The sequence below is a fragment of the Sphaerodactylus townsendi genome, linkage group LG05 (genome assembly GCF_021028975.2).
Source record: "Sphaerodactylus townsendi isolate TG3544 linkage group LG05, MPM_Stown_v2.3, whole genome shotgun sequence".
Classification (NCBI taxonomy): domain Eukaryota; kingdom Metazoa; phylum Chordata; class Lepidosauria; order Squamata; family Sphaerodactylidae; genus Sphaerodactylus; species Sphaerodactylus townsendi.
In genome coordinates, this window is record NC_059429.1 from 101416917 (window position 1) to 101441482 (window position 24566).

General features: G+C 41.6%; 1 protein-coding gene across 8 annotated transcripts in view; it reads left to right on the forward strand.

Annotated features, from left to right (window-relative positions):
- Positions 1 to 24566, forward strand: part of TOX2 (TOX high mobility group box family member 2) — a 289944-nt gene that overhangs the window by 134591 nt on the left and 130787 nt on the right. For 7 of the 8 annotated variants that reach the window (XM_048496202.1, XM_048496198.1, XM_048496200.1 and 4 more), the window contains one exon: positions 18549 to 18794. In XM_048496202.1, coding sequence (XP_048352159.1) covers positions 18549 to 18794 — 246 coding nt within the window. Of the gene's footprint in view, positions 1 to 146; positions 170 to 18548; positions 18795 to 24566 lie in introns of those variants that run through there. The other variant, XM_048496205.1, reaches the window with a different exon arrangement.

A 24566-nucleotide genomic window follows, 5' to 3' on the forward strand; every position in this document is an offset into this window, starting at 1 on the left:
AGTGTGTTCTTGTCTAGAAGTCCATTCCCTCTACAGTAAGAGCCACCTTGTGGTAATGCAAGGAAATTGGATGTAAACAAACACTGATCTGCAATGGTTTGTAATTTTAGTTTCTTAAATTACAGGATAAGGAGAACTGCAGAGACACAATCCATTAAGAAATAACTAGGTGGGTGATTCACTACCATTTGTGTAAATGGCACTAACTCTGGGCTGCCTGCACAATTTATTAATACTTCACGGGAGGAAAAAATTATTTTAATCTCATAATGGATGATGAGCTGTGAAATTGCTTCTGCAGCAGCTGGGCACCCTGGGGGAGGTGCTAGATTCTACCACATTATGCAAGCTTCCTCTGAGATCAGCTATATGGCTACACGGTGGTAAACAGACACCACTGAATGTTTGGGGAGAACGATATGGAGGGGTGTTCACAGAAGAAAAAAAGCTACTTATTTTGTTTCCAAATGCTTCTTGCTTTGTCGATTTAACAAACTTTGAAACAGAGGGGCTGAGATCGAATGCACATCTCCAGAGGATGTCAAGAGTTTTGGAATAGTTAGATCTTCTAGCCTGATACATTTGCCAAGGGATAGATAGGGTACTTAACTCACGTAATGTGCATCTTCTCTGTGGTGATGAGTTTGAAGAGGACAGCTTTTGCAAACACGCCTTCACTGTATAATTTGCAAACACCTGGAATCTCAGTCTGTACAATCTGTCACCTGTTCTAGCTAGTCAGCAGCAGATGAGGGAGGTCCCAGGGCCTGCTTGTTATATTCACACTTTACAATAGAATTAACAGTGTGTGCCTGTGTGTGCGTTTGTGTGTGTGTGTGTGTGAGAGAGAGAGAGAGAGAGAGAGAGAGAGAGAGGAAGTTTCAGCTTTGCCTTCTACATGCACTTCTGATTTGCCACTAATATACCAAACCAGTAGCTGCTGGAGGTCTTGCACAAATATAACTTCGGGTTCCTATCTTAATACATAGCAGAAAAGCCAATACATATACCTTTTGCAAATTGCAAAAGCGTTCTTGAGCACCCACAATATTAGTGCAGAGTACTTTAGAAAAGTGACTACCTAATCTGATAGGGGAGAGGTCTTTTCCTGGACACAATTGAAGTGCTAGTTCTTACCTTTAAGGCCCTCTATGACCTTTGGCCAGGGTTCTTCAAGGACTGCCTTCCCAAACAACACAGGCTGACCCTTGAGATCTTCTCACAGGCCCTGCTTTCTATGCCCCCACCTTAAGAAGTAAGATAGACAGACAGTCTTGTTCAGTAGTGGCACCTCGCCTTTGGAATGCCCTGATGCTTGAAATCTGCCTGCCCTGTTTTCCTTTAGACATCACATCAGAATGTTTTTGTTTATTCAATCTTTGGTTGAACTTTAAAATAATTTTTACAGTCTGCTTCTAACCTCTGATTTATGAAACACTTTTTAAGCTGTTTTATGCTACTTCTATGCTCTTGCTGTGGTTGTAATTGTTTATTAATTATTACTAGGTTTATTAGTGTGATGCTTTATGTTTTTATTATGTTTTACTTTGTAAGCCAAAGCAGGTTCTCTGGAAAGGTGACTGAGAAATCTTCTAAATAAATAAACCCCAAAGTAGAAAAAAAACCATTAAAGGCTGCTTTAAGCATGCCTCAGCTACCAAGAAAAAAATCAACCATTAGTTTTTTTCCTAGTACAAAAAGAGGCAAAAAAGAAAGAACTGGGGAGAAAATTAAGAGGATATTGTATTTTATCACTGTTATTAATTTTGTTGACTTCTTTTATGAATATACACTGAAATTTACAAAAGTTAAAGAATGGGAGAGAGTGGAACACCAGAGAGCATTAGCCTTATTTGGTGAAGATTAGATATATGGGGTTATAGAAGACTAGCACTAAAGCCCATTTTAAATTAAAATAAAATGGGCTCAAGAGTGGGGGGAAGGAGGGGAGGGGAGCCCCTCCTTCTCCTCCCTCCAGGAGAGCAACCCATATTGTTTGGGGCTGGGTAGGCTCCTGGGTTAGGGGAAGGTGGGTGGGGACAGAATGAAACGTTGTGAGACCTGCACACCCATTGGCTGGGGGTTCCTCATGGGAAATTCCATCCCTTAGGGGTGTCAAACTTGCGGCCCTCCAGATGTTCATGAACTACAATTCCCATCAGTCCCTCCCAACATGAGCATTGGCTATACTGACAAGGGCTGATGGAAATTGTAGTCCATGAACATCTGGAGGGCCGTGAGTTTGACACCTGTTCCCAGGCTTAGGCAATTATGTATAAGGATTGAAAATAAAGTTTTTTGGGGTGCGGGGGTAGGGAGAAATTGTCAACCCTACCTGAATCAGTATTAGACTGGATTACTCTTAATCCACATAAAATGGAAGTACTGTGTGATCATGTGAAAACATGTTCCCAAGAACAAGCAGTATACACCTTTGCTCTTACATGTTGAAGGTTCCTCCTGCATAGGTGAAAATTGTCCCTACAGGCCTTTTGAACCCAGCTAAGAACAGTTTCTCTTCTGAAAGGACTTGGAGCTAAATTAAACTATTGTGGGGCTATTTGTTTTAGTGTATTTGATACTGTATATTTAAATAAAGTTGTATATAATTTTGCCACTAAAAGTAATTTTTTTACGATTAGCTGTCTCAGTTTATTTTTTAGGCTGAGAAATACCACATGAAAGAACTAAAATACATAAATAAAAAGTACCGGTATTCAGGAGAATTAGCAATCTTTAAAATGTTTTAAAATTTATTCTGAATGTGTACAAATGTACAAGCTAGAAGGAATATAAAATAAGTCAGACCCTCATGGGCTGCAGCTCTGTGACACAGAAGGATTTGTATCTCTTTCTTCCCCCTCCCACCCGCCCCACCAGAAACAACTCTGGGCTGATACAGCCCCCATATAAATTCCTGTGTGCCTTTCCTGTTATTCCATTCAGGAACTTGGTTGTTGCCCTGCATTATAGTATATAGTTTATCTGTGGAACTCAGGGCTGAATAAAATGTTAGTGCGGCTGCAATTGTTTCTGGATGTGGCTGACAGCCAAATTGCTGGAAGCTGAAGGTTTGTGTGCATGGAGAGAGTGATGGTGGCTTTTCTCTTTCCACCGGAAGAGTATCTGGCAAGGAAAGGGTCCTAAGCTTTTCCCTGCCCACTAATTTCTCTTCCCCAACTGCCCAAGGCCATTCCCCCTTGCCCCCCCCCCCGCTGCCCCAAGCTAATTTTTTTGTTATTGAAACTTAGCTGGGAGAACAGCTATCAGTGAGATATGTTTTAAGAGTTGAAGTCATTTCCCCCTGCCCCCCCCACAAACACACTGATTAAAAAAACTGTTAAATTTTAAAGTAGGTTTATCATTCAGTTTGCCTATAAATGTGTACATATTCCTATGTCCAATAATACATATAATACAACTATAGGGGCCTGGCCACGCGTTGCTGTGGCTTATTGTGGTGAAATCCCTCCCCTCCCTTGCATGCCACCCCTCACTCTCTCCCCTCCCTAACTTCTCTTTCCTTGCATGCCTCCCCCTCTGTCCCTTCCCTCTCCCACCCTCTCTTCCTTTGCATGCCACCCCTCCCCCTCCCTCCCTCCCTTCCATCTCCCTCTGCTAGGGTGGGTGGGTCATATCCAGATGCTGGGCCCGCCCCCTCCCCTCCCTTTCATGCCACCCCTCACTCTCTGTCCCCTCCCTCACTTCTCTTCCCTTGTATGCCTCCCCCTCCGTCCCTTCCCTCTCCCTCCGCTGAATGTGTATGAGAGTAGGTGTGTTGTGTGGTAGTAGTGGGTGAGGCACAGAGAGTGAAAGGTACCTGCGTGTGAGGGGGGAACCCCACCTGATGTCTTGCACGGCAACATGTGTATGTGTTTCACGTCCACTCGAGTTATTGCCTATGTACTGTTTTCACTACTCCTATCTGGCCATCTGAGCGAACATTCTAAGGGCACGAACATTCTAAGGGTGACAGTTACACACAGGCAGCTTCATGGCCTGGTGTGCCAGGAAAAAGATGTTTTACCTGGCTCAGGTGTGTTGTCTGACAGTGGGAGGCACGTAAGAACACAGTTGGGGGAATGAGTAAGTGTCTGTGAAATTTTCAGAGCATTTGGGCCAGCAGGTGCGGGGTTATTCTTGAAGCAACAAATGCATGGTTCCATTTTTATATATATAGATAAGTTCAAAATTGTAGCTGTTACTTGCAATTTCATAGCTATTGGATGGGCTGTTGGGATATCATGGAACTTCCAGGAGCATACTAAATTCTGAGCAGGAAGTATCAGTCTACAAAGTCTTACCAAATAGTTCAGCATCTGTAGGAGACATGAAGGATCATTTTGGATGCACAAGGCCAGAGGTGAGAGAGTCAGGACAAACAGGAAGTCTGGAAAGATGCACGATGAAAGGAGCCAGAAGAAGAGGGAGAGTTAGGGGACATGGTATCCAAACACATGGTGGCTGAAGGAAGGATGTAGGGTAGGCATTGTCTGGGAATTTGTGAGTTTAACTAGTATAAAGTGATATAACTCTCTCGGCTACAGAAAAAAATAACAGTGATGTTTCAAATGCTTGGGAAGAAGAGGAAAGCAATTAAGGTGAAAAAGGAGCCATGTCTTTTTCATCAAGTGTAAGGATGAAGAACATTCAGGTTATGGACAGAACTTGATTATGGAAGTGCAGCTGGCAATCAAGAATGAGTTTAACAGACAATGAACACACTTAAAGACAAAAACAAAGGGATAAAATTTCAGTGAAGAGATACAAGCATAAAACAAATACATGGATTTCTTTTTCTTTGTACCACACAGAAATAAAAGAGTGGGAAATGTAATCCAGAGATACAGAGGCATAGCTAGGCCAGAGTGTGCCCGGTGCACACTCTGGCTTCCCCCCCGCAACACCCCCGCCCCGTAAGTGTGGGGGTGCGCTGGGGGGGGGGAGGGGGCACCACGGAAGGGGCAGGGGCAGGATTTTTCCCCGATCCCCGCGTCGACCAGAATCGAAGTGAGATAAGCCAGTGCGTTCGCAGCTATGACTCCCCTGTTCCCTGGTGGCTTCGCCACTGCAGAGATATCAAGGCTAAATTGTGAAAAATATAAGACACAAGTATTGTCAAAGGCTTTCATGGCTGGTATCACTGGGGTATTGTGTGGTTTCTGGGCTGTATGACTGTATTCCAGTAGCATTTTCTCCTGACATTTTGTCTGCATCTGTGGTTGGCATTTTCAGAGGATCTTCAGAGGATAAGACCCAAGTATTAGACATTTACTTAATATTTATGCAGAAAATATTAAGGCTGGTTGAGTGGTGCAATTGCAACAACAGTTTAGGAATGGGAATGTGATGGTTAAAAAAATATTTTCTCAAATTATGATGCTTTCAACAAGTGTCATGTAAATGCTAAACCAAGCATTTTACTGCAAACTTTGGTTTGGAGCAGTTTCAGCCATTCATTCCACCCCATAGAACAATCTTGAATACTTCATGACTCACCAAGCAGTGTGCAAACAACTTTCCAGGTTTTATGGCTTGGCAGATGTTGAACATCTTCTCTGCTCACCCTTCCTCATACTCCACTATGGAGAATATTGATGGATCATGGTATGTGGCTGGGCAGTCATAGTCATCACATTGGGTCACAAGTTATGCTGAACAGAAGTAGAAGAACAATGAGAGAAGGAATTTTCTCTGTATAAGATGAGACAAACTTTAATTTGACTATAAACTTTCATTTGACTATAACAGCATCGAAACAACCACTAAATAGTAACAGACCAACTCCAGTTCTGATTGGTAGAAGTGATTTGTTCAAAGGTCCATTATAATTAACCACTTTAATACTCAGCTGCAGCACCTTTCTTCATATGCAGGAAATATACTAGCCATCTCTAGTTTAATATTTTATGTATTTTAATTAACTTATATTTATGATGTTTTAAATTTTTATGTTGTTGGAAACCGCCCTGAGCCTTCGGGGAGGGCGGTATACAAATATAATAAATAAATAAATAAAATATCTGCTTTTTTAGCTGAACGAAGCCAGTGGAGTGGGAAGACCACTTTCTCTAGCTCCAGTTGGCCAACACTGTGTCACACTTAATACATATAACAAAAGCGGGGAGTATTCATATGGCTAGAATGTACAATCCCAGCTGAAACCAACAAGGATTTCTTCATTGGGGTTGTAGTGAATAATATTATTCATCATTGTTGATGAATGTATTTGTATTCATGGGGTAACAGGGAAAATTAAAAGAGAGCTGGACTTTAAGAAGCCAAAATCTTAGTAATTTGGGGTCTGCTGAAATCTGGGAGGTTGAAACACTTTATACTCTGTTCCATATGATGACCTATATAAAATTGTAACTGCATCTGCCATTTCCTCCAGCCCCCCCCCCCCCCATGTGCTCCACACTCCCACTCATCGTTTTGTTCAAACCAGCCTGAAAAGAGTGAGGTGTGTAGAGCACATGGTGCAGGGCCAGGAGGAAATGATGAAGTTAACATTTTACTTAGGTCTTTATGTGGAACAGTCTGATCTTTAAGCTTAGGAAGGAATATCATGTCAAAGAAGGCAACAAAAGGGTACAGTTTGTGAACCCTCCTTGGGGCAGATCACAAAACCCAGTGACCCATTAAGACTTCTCCTAAGTAGATGCCAACAGTCAGAGGCTGTTTCCACATGGCCACGCTCGGAGGTGCGTCGGTGTATATAACGCCGACACACACACACACACACACAGAGCACACACGCACACACACACACACACACACACACACACACACACACACACACACACACACACACACACACACACACCCCGGTAGGGGCAGGGAAGACGGCGCAGCCCTGTGCCGTCGCCCGAACGACGTACCTTCCCTCCAACCTTCCGGCGCATCGCCCAGGCCTGGGGACATGCCCCTCTGCCCTGCGCAACAGCTCTGGAGTCGCAGGGCAGGGGGGCGTGTCCCCAGGCCTGGGCAACACACCTGAAGGTTGGAGGGAAGGTAAGTTGTTTGGGAAAGGGGGGGATGGCGCCTTCCAGCTGCTGCCGTTCGCTGCTGTTTCCAGAAAACTTCTAACAGCTCCCTAGGGATGGCGTTTTTGCCATCCCTAGGGCACTGTTATTAACCCGTGTGGAAAGGGGCAGAGTTTCTGCCTCTTATCATAAGCCACCATTCACTGAATCACTGATGTAATTGCTGGTTGTTTAATGGCCAATTTGAGTGTGGCTTTCTGCGAGTGTGGTGTGTGTGTCTACTGGAATGTTTCCCAAAAAAATGTGTTGTACAGCTTGTTCAATTACATTTCTAAGAGATAAGTGTACCAACAGCCGGGCTGGAAGAACTGTGCGGGAGAAGATATATTCTGATTCAGAATTTTCACATATGTAAAGCTGCGGGCAGAGTCCCAAACTGAGGATGCACAACATATTCTGGGATTAGCTTCAAACTTCTCTTTGCGTAGGACATCCCACTTTATTTATTTTATTTTTATTTGGATTTATTAACCGCTCCACCCCGTAGGGCTCTGGTATCAGAAGTTGTATCAGAAGTTCCCTGTCAATGATTTCACAAACTTCTTGATGCCTTGAAGTTTTATTTTTATTGTTTAATATGTACTAGATTCCCATTGGCTTATGCAGCAGGTGAAGATTGCCTCATGGCTGCATAACGTGAGCATAGTAGGAATCCAAGGATCTCTCCTTCACATTGTTATTGACTTTACAATGAAATAGAGAAGCAGGATAGGAGGGTGGCCCTTCATAAATGTGGGTGACATCACTGCTCCTATACATACTACTGCATGGCATATACTGCTGCTTCCAGGCGTGTAGATTTGCCACAAGGGTTACTGTAACAGTTCTTTGAACCGGAAATTTTCCTGAAGCAAGAGCCCTCGGGCTTTCCAGGATGCATTTTTTATGAATGCAATTAAAGTATCATTCGATTGCAGACGCATTGCCAGGTCTTGTGTTTGCTCTGTTGCCTAGTCACTCCCGCATCCAAACCCATGTAAATCATAGAACAATGAGAGGAGAGAACTCGACACCCCCACAGAATTGGTATGTATATGACAGACCAAGTCATCTTCACTGCTGCATCTTGCACTTTGATGCATTGCTTGTAAATAATAGCTTCTAAAAGACATTACATCTCAGATTCAGCCTAATTGTAACTATAGTTTTTTTTAAGGGGGTTTATGTACAGTGTGTGACTTTTGCAGAGACATTTTATTCTAGGAAAATGACAAGCCAACAAGAAGCTATAATTGCCCTGATTTTTAGAAGTGGTGCAATACTACAGCTCTGATGTACTGCAAGACATGAATCAGAAAAATTCTATTAAAAATCTCTTGAATGGCTGACACGGGAGTATTATCCGCAATGATTAATTTGACTCGGTCATTATGAACACAGACAAGTCTGACAAAATTGCATTTCATTCCCTACTGAATTTATAAAATCACTGTACACATAATAAGAAGTTATAGTTCTATGCTATCCACTATATTTGACAGGATTTCAGCTCTGGAAAGGGGGGAAGGGGGCTAGGGAAAGGGAATTGGGAAGCTGTTTAAAAGCCTACAATTTACTTTATTTTGCAATAGATGGCATTTCACAAGGTATGCATTTCAAGTTTCCAGTTCAAGTTGTTTATGAAAGTCACTTTGGAGGGAACTGGAAGTGACTGTCATGCGGCTTCCAGGGACAGAGGCTATTTGAATAGCACTAAAGAGCCAATCTGGGAGAGCACACATGGCTACTTGTCATGCCAGAGCTCTTTCTTCAATGACTTACAGTACAGGAGCACTGTCATATATTTCATCTGGACAACTTTCCGAATAAACATCATCCTCTGTTGCTAGGAAAACAGTTTTGTTATTCTTATCATGCCTTACCGAAAAGGGTGTCTGAAAATACAACTCTGTTACTCATTATCATTATTTATTTTATTATTATTTAAAACATTTTAGGTTGTCCTTCCATCCAATTTAGGGTCCCCATGGTGGTAAAGAATAAAAAAAATGAATACGATGCCAGCAATTGAATGAACACATAAATAAACACACAAATAATTAAACAAACACTGAAACAGGAAGGAGGGACGATGAAGGAATGTTAAACAAATTTCTTCACCTTCTGGTAGAAGGTGATGATAGAGGGAACAGATTTCCTTGGGGAAAAGAATTTCATAATTTTTGTGCCAAGGTGAAGAAGGCCCAATTTGCCATCTGTCTAGCCTTAGACAGGGAGGGTCGCCAAAGAAGATTACGTGAAAATGACCACAGTGGTCAGGTATACATACCCATGTGTGCTTTGTAAAAAAGCTATTGAGAAACCAATTGGTATTTTTTAGGTAAATCATATTTACAGCTGACCCATGGGGAAAACCAGAGGATCTTTTCAGTTACAAACACATCTCTGTGCAGTGGAATAGTGATGTAGAAAAGTGATTCTAAATTATAGGGCTCTACAAAAAAAATGGTGTGAGTGGGGTTGAGGATCATGGAGCAGTAAATCTATAAGATTTTTTAAAAAATCTCACCCTTTTTCCAGGAATTCAGGGGTATATGTTTTCCCCCCTCACCTTTTAACCTTTGAACAACTCTGTGAGGCAAGTTGTTCTGTACAAGAGTGGCTGGTTCAAGGTCATTTGGGATGTTTAGTGGCAGAAGAGGTACTTGAATCCAGGTTGTTCTTTTCCTAGTCCAACACTCTAACCCTTACTGGTTCCCATATGAGCAACAACATGATGATCATGGATTAGTAAAATGTTTAGAAAATGCATATGAAACGTATTGTGTGGACTGTGAGTCTACTGGAAAACTACACTGCACTAGAAACATAAACATCCATCTTGTCCTATTTTATATTGACAGCTGAATTTATATTGCGCTCTCTGTTTTCTTTTTGGTTCACCATAAACAATTTCTCTTCTGCTTTGTCTCTTAAATCTATGTTTGCCTTTGAATGTTATTTGACAGGGCAAATATTTACCTCAAATAATGATGAAAATCTCCATCATGCTTACTGTGAATAACATTCTTTGAATCAATGTTTGTCTGAAGCTTCTAGGATCCCAGCAGATAATCACAGAGAACATGACTTACCAGAGAATTGGGGTCACTTGATATTTGTCAGGTTTCTAAGGAGAGCATTTGCCTGAATTCTTGCTTGACCAAGAAGTGTTCCTTGTGATTAATAGCTGCACACATAGTCTGACTTGATGGAATGTTCACTGTAGAATTGAAAGCCCTTGTCATTTGCCATCCATTTTGCATGTATGAAGTACTGAGGCACAAGAGAAGGATATATTTACCCTGAAAACTAGCAAAGTTTCATCTAAACACCCAGGGTTAATTATTAACTTTTTTCTCTTTCCCCCTCAATGTAGGACCAAAAAAAGAGTACTTCTTTACACTATGTACTGTTTACATGCAATAGGCTCTAGTGATGGCCACAACCTTAGATATGCTTTTCTAAGGAAATATATAATGTGGGATAGATCTCTCAGTGGCTATCAGCCATGGTGGCTAAAGAAACCTCCAACATCAGAAGCAGTATACCTCTGTATGCTAATCATTGGGGGTGGGAACGAACAAGGATGGGATATGGTTTCTGTGCTCCTGTTTGCAGGTTTTCTAGGGCAGCTAAGTTGTTATTTTGGGAAACACAAATCTAATATAGTAGGGGCATGTGTTTTCTTGGGTACTTAGCTGGACAAATAACTGGAAAATAGAGATGCTGCCATGTAGATGGGACTTGGAGCCTGCTGAAAGAGTGTTTTTCCAGTTTCACTCATATTCTCCACATATTTCTGGGATGCAAGGAGGGGGAGGGAGCAAGCTGTGGCAAGCTAGGGCCTTAACCTACAAGAGAATTATTGATGGCGATTACAGAGCTCTATTTTAGTAATTCCTCATGTTACCTTTTTCACCCACCTTGGGATTATTCTGACTAGGTTTTTCTTTCTTCTAGTAGAGACTCTGTCTTTAAGACAGATGGAAAGCCTTCTCTGGCGAGATAGACAGCAGATAATTCTAACGCTGAATATATGTCAGTCAGCTATTCAAAGAAGCAGATCTTCTCAAGAAGACTTTTATTTGTTCACTGCTGAGATTTTGTATTTTTGCTTTTAGCAACTGTTCTTTTATTGTTTGGTAGGTGTTTATTTGTATTGCACTTGTATGATTTCAGTTATTGACTTCAGCTTTAGAGAGACGGCATAGAAATGTTTTTAATGTATGCTTTTATTTGCATATTTTCTTCCATGTTTTGGTAACATGCATAGGAATGTCACACAAATGAAAAGAAACCCTTGCACAGAATCCCTTTGGGTGTTACTTCAAGTGAACACATTACACATGTCTCTGCTTGAGGTTGGTGCAGGCATAACATACACTTTAAGATGTATCAGTGTTTTGTGCATTTAAAGGGGGGGGGTCTTCCTTAGACATCTAGTTCTCCCTTAGTTTATTAACCAGTTTCCCCATGAAACTCTTTGCGTGCAGATGTGCGGAGTCTGCTTCCCTCATTAACCACATGTATACACTTATATTCGTTGGAATAGAAATGGCCGCAGCCTGGTTTATTAACAATAACACATAACTCTTTTTGGAAGCTGGGCGAGCATACCGGGGCACATCCTGGCCACCAGGCAGTGTACCGCTGAACCTGGTCACAGTCAGCTAAACAGCTGACCCCTGGCCCTTCGGGCAGCACACCGCTGAACCCAGCACCGTCCCCCCATGGGGATCAGGACAGGAGGTTACTAGATGCCACTTGGGCGCCGACCCATTTGTGACACCCCCGCCTGCTGGGGTAGCGAGCTTGAGACAGGGGTTCCAGGCCTGCACCCTCAAGCCCTCCACTACCCCAGACCTCTTATTGAGGCCCCCGCCATGGGAAGGTCTGGCATACAAGCCTGCCTCCCCCAAAGGATGTGCCCCTATGCCCTGAAAAACCGCCCAGACTGTGACAAATGTCTAACAATAAATAATATTCAACAAAACAACAGCCCAAAACATAGGGGGGGGGGGTTCCGCTTGCAGGCAGCCTTGTGAGGAGGCTGGGCTGAGCCGGACGATGGCTTAAATAGCCTGCCCGGCTCCCTCGTCACGTGACGCTTCCCCTCATCACGTGACCATCCAATCGGCAGAGCAGGGAAGGCAAGGCGAGCCAACCACTCCCTTCTCCCCTGCCGCAATGGCGCCCCGGGTGAGTCCTGGGTGCGCTTTTTCTATACAATGATTTTACATTGGTTGCAAATCCATTCTGCAAAGTGGAAGGGAAGATGATTCAAGTGCAACTCCTGCCAATCTGACTGTCTGTGAAGTGGCATTGTGCAGTATTCTGATAAGGCCAGAACAGAGAGACGATTGTTTCATTCCAGCCTACTGGAAGTGACAAACAGAGAACTGTTCCTTTGTCAAATATATGCTTACGCAAGGCTAGACATTTACACTGAAAATATTCCGTGCTGCTTGTAACTTGCCCAGAGCTGGAATCTCTTTTTGAATAAAATAAAATAAAAACCACTGGTCTGTATATATGAGACTTTAGCTCTTTGCAGAAGCTGTACAGAAGTTTGCTCATTTTTGATATTTTCACTGTTCATGCATCTCAGTAAATTAGATGCTTTGATGTCTCCGTGGCAGTCAAATAATGCCCCAAAGCTCTATCTTATAGGCATTTACCACTGGGATTTGGAGGATTTGGAGTTACTTTTCATATGCTAGAATGTTCCATAAATGTCCTATGCCTATTCACATTCACTGCCTCCTTGAAAGCATCTAAACAATAACCATTGCCCAGAATAAATATGACCAACATGCAGTTCTCTTGTTTATAATTTTTCACATCTAGAATTGCCAGTATATATCCACCCATGCAATTTTCCAGATAGAATGGCATTTTTATTTGTGGAAGAGGGGGTGACAGTTTCTACTGATTTCTCCCCCATCTCTGTGCCAATCTTCACTTTGTCCCCATGGCCCTCCTGAAGGCCCATTGATTTATACAAGTTCCAAAATTGAAGTCATGGATCAACCAGACATTTGCATGGAAATTGTATGTCCAGTGGTCATAGTTTAGTGTAGTTGTTTGTTCATGAAAATGGTCAACAATTGAATGCCATGCAATTAAATACAGTTTGCAAAACAATAATGCCTTTCTGACTCATCAGAAACTTTATAATGTGAATATGCCGTCATTCTGTTTGGTGCTGAAAATGTTAACTGAGTTCCTGTTACAGCTGCAGTGGACAGTATTTGCACACAGTGCAGATAAACGATAAGCCAATTAGAGATACTACCATTCCACCAAGCAAAGTTTGAAGCTTTCCTCCAAGTTAGGCTGGAAAATGTCATGTTGATTTAACAGTGACTTAGTACGCGGAAGTGAGCAGGTGAAACTTTTCATATTATAAAGTTACACGAGATCTCATTAAAATGGCCATTTTTTTCCTCCAGGCCAGTTAGCAACCCTACTACCAATGGAGGAACAACTACTTAAGTCTCAGGAAGTTGGAGGAAATAGTTAAACCTGTAGTTTTGCTATTTCTGGGAATAGTGGAAATCTGGGTATCTGTTCATTGAGAAATACTGTATATACTCGTGTATAAGTCGACCCGCATATAAGTCGAGGCACCTAATTTTACCACAAAAAACTGGGAAAACTTATTGACTCGCGTATAAGTCGAGGGTGGGAAATGCAGCAGCTGCTGGTAAATTTCAAAAATAAAAATAGATGCCAATAAAATTACATCAATTGAGGCATCAGTAGGTTAAATGTTTTTGAATATTTATTTCAAAGAAAAACAGTAAACTGGCTCTGTAAGTGGAAAAGAGGGTCAACAAGAACAATATGGTATCAACAATAACTTTAAAAGTACAAAAACCTTAGCTCAACCAGCAACCAAGCTAAAACTACAAGAGCTAAAATCCTCCAAAACTAGATTCCTCATCATCATCTGTATGTCCAAAAGTAACCCAACTTAGATTTTAAGAGGGATATTATCAGAAATGGAAAATCTACTATTAGCTTCCTTTGTAAACAATGGGGGATGGGGCATCCCCTTTGGGGGTCAATAACATTGGATTCCCTGACCCAAACTTCACCAAACCTGGCTGGTATCATAAAGAGACTCTCCTGATGAGACCAGCCAGGTTTGGTGAAGTTTGGTTCAGAGGCTCCAAAGTTATGGACCCTCAAAAGGGTAGCCCCATCTACTAATAGCTCCCATTGAAAACAATGGGGAATGGGGCACCTCATTTGGGGGTCCATAACTTTGGACCCCCATGATCGAAACTTTACCAAACTTGGCTGGTATCATCAGGAGTGTCTTCTGAGGGTACCTTGAAATTTTGGTGCCGCTAGCGTAAAAACTGCGCCCCCTGCTGGCCGGCAAAGTAAAAACACAAAAAAATTTTTAATGACCCGCATATAAGTCGAGGGGAGCTTTTTCAGCATTAAAAATGTGCTGAAAAATTCGACTTATACATGAGTATATACGGTAGTTGGTTTAGAGTTGGAACGGCATCTGGGATCCAAGTTTGAATACATATGCTGCCCCTGATGCATCTTCCTAGGTGACTGTGGGAAATTTTTCAAGACCTGGCCAAACCATTGATTTGTGAAGAATCATACATTTATATTAGGCAGGAAATTATTTACACAAAAATGCATATTGTCCTTACCAATATTCTCCTAGTTTATAAAATAATGGATGAATTTGTAAGCTACAATATTATTTAACAAACTCAAAAACTGTCATAAAATAACAGCTGAGGCCTCTTCAAATGAGAAAATAAACAGCTTGCACTGTTAATTCTTACCATCAATTTAATAACAGCAGATCAAAAGAAAAGTGAGGAACCAGGGTTATGTGAGACAGTAATATGACAGAACAAACAGCTTTGGGGGGGAAATGGATGGCAGATCTGCTGATACCATTTGATGTATATAGGTTAAAATTAGGCCTTGTTTTCCATTGCTGTTCTTACAGAAGTGTTAAAAGTTTGCTTTTTCAAGGCTCCAGCAAAATTCCAGGTGTACGAATTCTGTACAAATGTTTTCTGTTCACATGGTATGTACTATTTTAATATGCCTTTTGTTCCTTGGTGGAATTGATAGTGGTAAAATAAATAACATCTTCTTAATTTGTGCAGGGGCCCTGATCCATACTTTGAGCTCTTGAGCACACGAGGGCATTCAGTGTCATAGGCGCACACGTGAACATGGGAAGCTGCCTTATACTTATATCAAAACAAATAATGTGTGCTCAAGACTGGGTCCTTTTAACTGGCGATGCTGGGGGTTGAATCTGGGACCTTCTGCATGTCAAGGAGATTCTCTACCACTAGCCACAGCCCCGAATCTTATTTGTTCATTCTTAATGGGTTGGAGCCAACTGATTTTTTTGCAGGTGAAAAAGGGGGGGAACAGACAATGCTGGGAATTGTGGGACCTTCACAGACAAAAGACATGTGGGACAGGGGAGAAAGCTTGGGTGAAAAAACGGGTTGGATCCAACTCATTCTGTGTCCCTCCAATGGACAGCATTCGCAATGGAGCTTCCTCCAATAGAAACTTCATGTAAGCACTGAATGCATGAGAGCTTTTGACTGAAGCAGGCATAAGTAAATTAAACTGAATCTTGCTTATACTATATACCTTAATATATAAAGACTAAATCAGAGGTTTCCAACATTTTTGAGCCTGCACACACGTTTGCAAATTGAGAGGGGGTGGTGAGCATCATCCCAAAATGGCTGCTGCTGGAGGCAGAGCCAAATCTGAAATAGCTGCTGTAGGAAGTAGGGCCAAACATCATACAGAGCAGTAATCCAACAGTGATATTATAAAAGTATGGATCACCATGACCAGGTCAGTTTTTGTTTAATGTTGGTGAATGAAGTGCAGCTGATAGAAGGTACTCCTGGCCACCATGCCAACTTTGTTTTCAGACAGTAAGGCAAGGTCCGTAACATGCTCTAAAAAGGCCAACGTCACTCCATCTAGGACAAGTGGAGTCACTTCCTCTAGAGCATCAGCCTTCCCATCCAGCATTACCTCTGTCTTGCCTAATTCAACTTCAATTTGTTCAGTATTTCTGATAGAAAAATATAGGGGAGTGCTGAGAAAAACTTCTATGATGCATTTTCTCTTTTGGAATGAGTGGAATGCTCTTTAAGACAATGTTTTATTCCCTTCAGACATGTAGCATGAAAATGTGTATGTAAAACAGCCTAAAGCATTAGATAATGGTAATTCCTGAGTGCATTGTAGACACATACAGCATATTTTCAAGAACATGTTGGTTGTTGCCCGTGAATCATTTAGACAATTAATATGCTTTAATATGGTTAATGACAATAAATTATTGAAGGTTTAGCATTTTCTACACAATTTGTTTTCTGATTTCATTGCTAATGTCAAACAGTGCAATTTTATATGCTAAGTTACAGATGACGTATTTTATGTTGTTTGATAGTAAAGTAAATATTGCATGTATTGAAAATTCCCCCAACATTTTTGTTTTGTTTCAGGGGGAAATTCTTTTTTACCCTGTGGCTTCAAAACTCCTGGAAATTTTACATCTCTAGGAACACCCCATATAACTCTTGGTTGGGGCAAAGGGCTGCAATCCTTTATGTAACCATAGATGTTCAGGCCCACTGAAGTCAATTGAGATCAACATGGGTGGGGCATTGATCTCTCCAGGTATCTTTGTACGAATATAGAAAGATGGCGAATTTAACTTGCCAAATCTGTTTTAGTAGGTAAAGTGTGAATTCTTGCAGGCATGAAGTATGAATATCTTGACTGGAAATTGTCTAATTTAATATATATAGCTTTGATTCGAATTTTGATTGAATTGTATGATGCGTTTGCTCATAGAAAGGTGTTGTGATTAAAACAAATCTCAGTCTAACTGAACAGTACCAGCAGGGCTGAGGAGCAGTGGTGGGATCCAAAAATGTTAATAACAGGTTCCGATGGTGGTGGGATCCAAACAGTGGCACCGCCGTACACACACACCTCCAGTCCCTATTGGGCAGGGAGGTTGCTTTAGTAACCCCTTCTCGGCACTCAGAAAAAATTAGTAACCACTTCTAGAGAAGTGGTGAGAACTGGTTGGATCCCACCTCTGCTGAGGAGATGTTGCAAAGGTTTCCGATGTTTGAAAGGAAAAACAGGGAGGAGGTTGAGAACTCTTTGCTGAGCTGCTCTGCAGTTTTTTACACACACACACACACGCACATATTCAGAACACATATAAAGGCCATGTTAGACTACTTAGTTAAGCATCATTTTCTCTGAGTGACAGGTATTGTCTAGGATCTTCAAGAAGAAAACATTTTTTTAAATCTGATGCTGGAGAGTCTTTGGGTAGAAATCCCAGGGACTTGCAGCTTTCTCTATGCAAAGCCTTTGGATTGTGTGGTTTAAAACTAGCCACACTTAGTTGATCATTCGAGTGCAAGTCACTATATTGTGTCTAATTAAGGTCCTTGAAACCAGACTGTGAAGTTGGCCTACTAACTGTAGTTAGTGTTGACTGTAGTTGCAAATTACATACAAATGTATATCTCATGTACCATCTGAGCATCCATACTGTATTTCGGGGGCGGGGGGGAATCTTTCATTCATACATGTCGGGAGAAATAAAGCTACAATTTGGCTGTGATGGGTTTTCCGGGCTGTGTGGCCATGGTCTGGTGAATCTTGTTCCTAACATTTCACCTGCATCTGTGGCTGGCATCTTCAAAGGTGTATCACAGAGGGAAGTCTGTTACACACTGTGTCCAGTGAGAAGGGAATGTTTTGGTGGGGTATAAATTGTCATGTCCCCGGGTGGGGAACCAGTCAGCAAGTGTTTGGGTGGAACTTGCTATGCAAAGGTGTGGTTGATAGTATAGTATTGCAGGTGGGGTTTTTCAGTCCAGGGAGTGATTCACATTTGCATTCCCTGCAGGAGCAGCAATATTGGTGAATCCAAATCCTGTGTTTGGGTGGAGTCCATTGTCCATGAATTTAGGATGCCCTTCGTCTTTGCTTCTGGTGTTTTTAAGTACTGGTAGCCAAGCTTTGTTTTTGACTTTCTTTTTGACTTGAGATTTTTACCCCCATCCCTATCACAAGTAATGGTTTTCATTTGAGATTCATTTTGGGAACTAAAGTACTTTATTTTGTCCCATGAATATTTCACCGGAGACTATCTGTTCCATTTTTATGTCAAGAATATACATGCTCCTTCTTTCAGACTCTCTGCACACTTACTTGAAAATAAGCTGGACAACTTAATGGGACTCCTGAGTACATATGAATAGAATTGGCCTACTCAAAACAACAGACATTGTTCGGGAAATATCTCTGCATTTCTGTATACTTAGCGATAGTCTTAATAGTCTTAATAGTCTGTGTGTTTAGTCTTTACAGAAAGTGGCCATTTTCACTGCCCAAGACAGTCAAGTAAGGTTTACTTCGGACACAGAAAACTTCTTAGTGAAAATGTTTTTTTTCTTTTTCTTTTAGACATTCAATGGTCAGAGTGAGAATAATGAAGACTACGAAATCCCTCCTATTACTCCTCCCAACCTCCCAGACCCTTCCCTCCTTCATTTGGTGGACCATGAAACTGGATATCATTCACTGTGCCACAGTCTCCCTCCAAATAGCCTGATACCAGCATATTCCTACCAGAATATGGACCTTCCCGCCATCATGGTATCTAATATGTTGAGCCAAGATGGACATCTCCTCTCTAGTCAACTACCTACTGTGAGTAACCTTTCCTCTTTCCTCTTTTACTTTTGTTGCATTTTACTCCATAAATTATGGGCTAATAGCATCTTATTTGGAATATGGAAGTCCTATCAGGTTGGGCCCAAGTAATGGCAAGAAAATTAGCTAAGGTGATGCCTTTTCTTAATTCAGCTTCTCCTTCTTCTATTTGTAATACTTTTAAGTAATCCAAATGACAATTCTAAATCTATGCAGAGGCCTTTGGTATAGGTTGTAGCTGAGCTTTTCCATTCTGCCTACCCAGAGAGCTAAATGAACCTGAAATATTGCATAGAAGTTTGCCCAGTAAAAGAAACCATTTTAAAAACATTTCATATCTCTTTCATTATGACTGAATTCACCAGTGTATTTATGAATAAGCATGTCTTTATAGGGAACTGGATTAATATGGGTAACATATTTTTTAACTTGAAGAGGCCCAGTCTCAGCACTGCAAGTTGTATAATTGACTCTTTATAGCATTTGCAGAGTCACACACTTAATTTTTTCCCCATCCTATTTTGGGTTTGACATTCTACTTTTTTTAAAAAAAAATCTTTACTAATAGCCAAGATGTATTCATGCAGAAGTTTTCTGTTTCACTTTTAGAATATATGACACCATGCATATTGATTTGGGTCTTTGGGGACCTGCATGCATGTGCTTTATTCTTCTTGTCTGCTTTGGCTTGACTGGCAGAAACAGAGAGAGCTCTTCTGCACCTTATGGTCTTTGCTTTGTTGATTGATTTTGTGGATAATATAAATACCACGTTCCTCTTTAAGAGGAATGTGAATAACTCTGTAGATTAAGGTATGCTGTTGGTGTCGGGTCTTGTAAGTTGGTCAGTAAAATCCACACTGCAGCAACAACAACAAAATTCCTTTTAAAGGGTTTTGTTACTGATCAGCTTTCTCTCCTGCTTATCTCTTACTTATACAAGGCTATGGAAGGAGGAAGCAACCATGATAGAAAAACTCAAGGAAAACAGTAGTTAGCTGACCAAGGCAATGCCAGGGGAGAACTATATGCACTTCATCACCTCACTGCAATAGCATAGAAAATGAGGAAAGATTATACAAACTCAGAGCCCAGGAGAAATTGCAGAAGTGGCAAACAGTTTGGAAATCCCACTACACCCTTCAACATCTCCACCTCAAATATTCTCAAGGGATAAAGTAGACTAATTTATTTATTTTTAATTGTTATTTGTTATTTAAAGTCTGCCTTTATGATTGAGAGCAGCAGTGGCGTAGGAGGTTAAGAGCTTGTGTATCTAATCTGGAGGAACCGGTTTGATTCCCAGCTCTGCCGCCTGAGCTGTGGAGGTTTATCTGGGGGATTCAGATTAGCCTGTACACTCCCACACACGCCAGCTGGGTGACCTTGGGCTAGTCACAGCTTTTCAAAGCTATCTCAGCCCCACCTACCTCACAGGGTGTTTGTTGTGAGGGGGGAAGGGCAAGGAGATTGTAAGCCCCTTTGAGTCTCCTGCAGGAGAGAAAGGAGGGATATAAATCCAAACTCTTCTTCTTCTTCAAAGTGAATCACACAATGTAGTCAGAGAATTCAGTAGACTAACAGCACAATCCAGACAGCTGGGGCAGGTGGACGTGGCTCAGCAAGGGCAGCGCCATGTCACCTATGTTGGGACTTTCAGGTGGCGTAGCAGGGAGAAAAACTTGAAATCCCTACTGCTGCCTGAATCACCCCATTGACATGAATAATTTGAAAGTCTGGGAGCCCAGGGGCTAGCATTCCTGTGCTGGAACATCAGCTCTGTCCTTGGGAACACATCAGCACACCTCCCCCCTGCCCCACTGGAGTCCTCTCAGGATGTCAGTGCAGCTCTGAGGTGTCCCAGACTTCCAGGTTTTGACACTGTGGAGCAGAGAGGCAGCCAGCCATCAGTGCATTTGTCCCCAGTGGCAGCAGGGCTGTCCCTTACATGGTGGTGGAGGTAAGCACCTCAGCATGGTCCCCATGCGGTTTCCTCTGTGGATTCACACCCACCCCCAAATCAGGATTGGGCCGCCCGTGAATTAATAAGCGAAGTCAGTAGGATTTCAGGAATCTGAAACAAAAGAATTAGACCTTACAGTTGGGGACCTACAAGGAACTTGCATGAGTGGTCATTCCCATCACATTTGTTTCCTCTCCACTCCCCTACCCCTTCTCGCAATTTATCTCTTTCCCAACCCCTTCTGCTTTTCATCTTCCTCTGTCTTTCTCTCACATTCTCCATCTTTCTCTCACATTCTCCGTCTTTCTCTCACATTCTCCTTTTATATTTTCTTGCTCTCTCTTCTTCACCCCTAACTCGAGTTCTCTCTCTCCCGCCCCCACTCTTTCTTTCACTACTCTCCCACTCCCCATCATGTACTTAGATTCTGCCTGCTGGCACAACCACCACTCTCCACCTCATCTGGTTGTGACAGTGGGGGGTATGGTGCAGTGGGGGGTATGGTGCAGAGCAGGTCTTACAGCAAGGAATGGTTTTCCTTTTGGTGAGATGGGGTGTAGTGGCTCCTCCTCCCCTGTACAGAGCATTGCTGCCTTGGAGGCTGGTGGGGCTTGTACCACAGGTGGCCCCCTCACCCACAAAGCTACCACCTCACAGCCTCAGAGGCTGTTGAGGAGAGGTGGTGGTAGTGGTGTTTGCAGCAGCTTTTCATCCACCCCACCTTGGTCGTCACCTCCACTGCCAGTTGCCTCAGCTTTAGGATTACTGACTTAACACCTCGGGGGCTGCTGAGAAAACATGGAGCTGGCAGTCATGGTCACAAGTTCTGCACAGCTGCAGAGCAGGTCTTTTGAGGGAGTAACCTTTTATCCATTTTGAATATTTTTTGGGAATTTCTGCAAATCTGGGGAGTTCTACAGGCATGAAGCAAATATTTCCTTCCCTCCATCTAGCACAGATCTGTGGATTTCAGTATCTGCAGATGGGGCCAGTTTCAGAATTAAATATACTGACAATATGTTAACAATGCAAAAAAGTGGAATTATGGAAGTAGACAATAGTAAAGCAATGTACTACATATTGGGGACAGATAGTTAAAAAAGAATGTAGGGAGGAAAATATACCCTAATATTCAATCACTCTTTACATTCTATCCCTTCTGGAGCATATTTAAAACAAAGGGTTGTTTTTGGAGAAGGTCCCCCCCTTTTAGTTGTTTTGCAAAGGCATATTTTTCTGCATAGTTGAGGAAGCCCCCAAGAAGGTAGAACCAGCTGCTTTTTCTTTAAGTGGCCTGCTTTTGCTCCTTGAGTTAGCATAATGGGTGGAAACCGCCTTACGATAAGATATAGTGATTAGCTAGGAGCTGTGGAGAGCAGTATGGAGGGGATAATTTGGAGGTCCTTCCCTGCAGAGTTTTCTAACCTGTCTGGGGCTGGAGCAGACCTATTCCTCGCTTTCCCCCTCTCCCAATTTCTCCTACCTCATGTGAGGGTTTATTTCCTACTTACCAAGGAAGGAGGAACACTTACCTTTTCTATGGCTAACCTCGTTTTGTTGCTTCTAATAGTCTGTATAGTCAGCAAAGGCACCAGGAAAAAGTTAAGCAAGGTAGCTGAGAAAATAGGAGAAAAGGGGAGAAAAACAAATAGGGTCTGAGGGTTTAATTAGATGATACAGCAATAATCTGTTGCCAGATTCCTTTATGTCTCTATTTTTTTCTTCTGAAGCATCTGGGAAGGGAATAGGCATTGAATTAGGGCTGCATCATTTCCTGGATAGAAATCTGTCCCCACCCCAAGTGAGTGTAAGTCCCATTACAGATAATAGCTGTTGTGTCCCTTAATTTCCATCAAGAAAATGGCATGGGTGGGCAGGATTCTTTTTTCCCCTATCGCTGCACTGTGATCCCAATCCAAACCACCCACAAATGCTTTGAGTGAAGTTAAAAATGTTCTGGGATCCAGTCATGGGTTTCTTCTCATCTTGTCTAGTTATGCCCTAAGGAAAGGTAGAGCACAACTTTCTGCCCTTAAAGTGTCATCTCTCATTGAGTTGAGAAAGAAAGAAAGGCAGGATGTAAGTGAAATAAACATTAAATCAACCCTGTGGGAGTGCTGTCTGAGGGACCAGATATAGTCTTCAAATCAGTCTGCCTGCTTATAATAACTTATTGCATACAGATAATAATTTAAATTACAATATTCTGACTGTTGCAATATGTTAAGAAGGTCCATGTTCTCCATTTGCATAAAGTGGAAGCACAAGAATAATTCATTAAATATTTAAAAGGTGGATCTAGGAGAGAATGTCTGAAGTGGTGGCCTAGAGCAAAGGTGAATTTGTCATGGAGAAAAAAACCATGTAGCATTAACTTCAATCATGGTTTTATGAGCAGTATGGAAATTGCTGTGCAACGTTAGCAGAAAGCTTTGCATGATTTCTTTCAATGATGGCTCCTGAAAGCATTCACTTCCTTAAATTTACATCATTAACATTGTACAACCAGTGCAAGTGTAGTGGTCACAGTGCTGAACTTGAATGTGGAAAACTACGTTCAAATGTTCACAGGTTTACTGATTAACTTTGGATAAGTCTCAAATCTGTCAGCCTAACTTATTTGAATGAAAAACAAAGCAAAGGCAAGTGAAAAGATCAGAAGCAAAAAATACGGAGGGGGTGGCCAATATTTTTGAGCCTAACTTATTTCACAGGAGTTTTGTTAAGATAAATATTGCTTTGTGGAAGAAGCATAGTATACCATTATAAGAAATAATGCTAAGAAACAAAGCAGCAGTTATATAAACCAACAAACTATATAACTAGTAATATGTATTCTATTTTTCTGGTGTGGGCACTTCAGAAAAAGCAGTTTCATAGGAGGCAGAAACTAAAAAAGGTTCAACAGCTCATGCAACCATTCCTTACATTTGAAGTGTGTATTTTTTATTTTTAAAAATGTGAGGTTCAGATCTTGCCCATTGAAAACCAACCAGCACCTTTGCATGAAATCAAACATTACTTTAGGCCTCCTCTTCAGCATAACTGATTAAAACATTCATTTCTGAGACAAAAGAGTCAATTTCACGTGAAAGATATCTCTCCTCTCAGTTTAATTTAAAGAGCAGACCCAATGCCTGACCCCTATTTTCATAACATGATAATTTCATCCTGCGTTGATTGTCTCATTTTTGAGAGAGGATATTGCACTTATAAATCAGTTTGCAAAATACCCAAAGAAACAAGAATAGTGGGATTTATTAAGCAGCTTCCATACATCTGAAATAATTTATTTTGGAGTAGTCCTTGGGAAATGTTCTATTCTTTATTTTATGGTTCTGTTTTACAAATGCAGCATCATGACAATAAATCAGGAATGAGCTGCAAAAAGATAAGAAGAGGGCTTAGTGGGCTGTAAGTATAGAACAGGGATATGAAGATTTGTTTCCCTCTTGTAATGAAAATGAAAGTGGGGGGGGGGGGGGGGGCAGGAGAAGCGAGGATTTCCCAGTTGGTTGTGAATGGAGAGTGCTTCATTTTAAAACAGAAGCTTCTCAAAGGATGATATATCTTTAAGACTATGCTCAACAGAGAGACAAGTGAGAAAGTGAGGTGTCTTTTTGTTCTAAGTAAAAAATGTAAACTTTTTAACCTTTCTGTCATCTTTTCCCTAACCACCAAAGTTTCCATATCTGATTACGGCAAATCAGCCATTATTTTCCATTGACACGCAGTCTCAAATCAACATGGGTCTTCTTTGTGTGTTCATGACTAGGTAGCATTTGTCCCAGTTATCAAGCCATGCA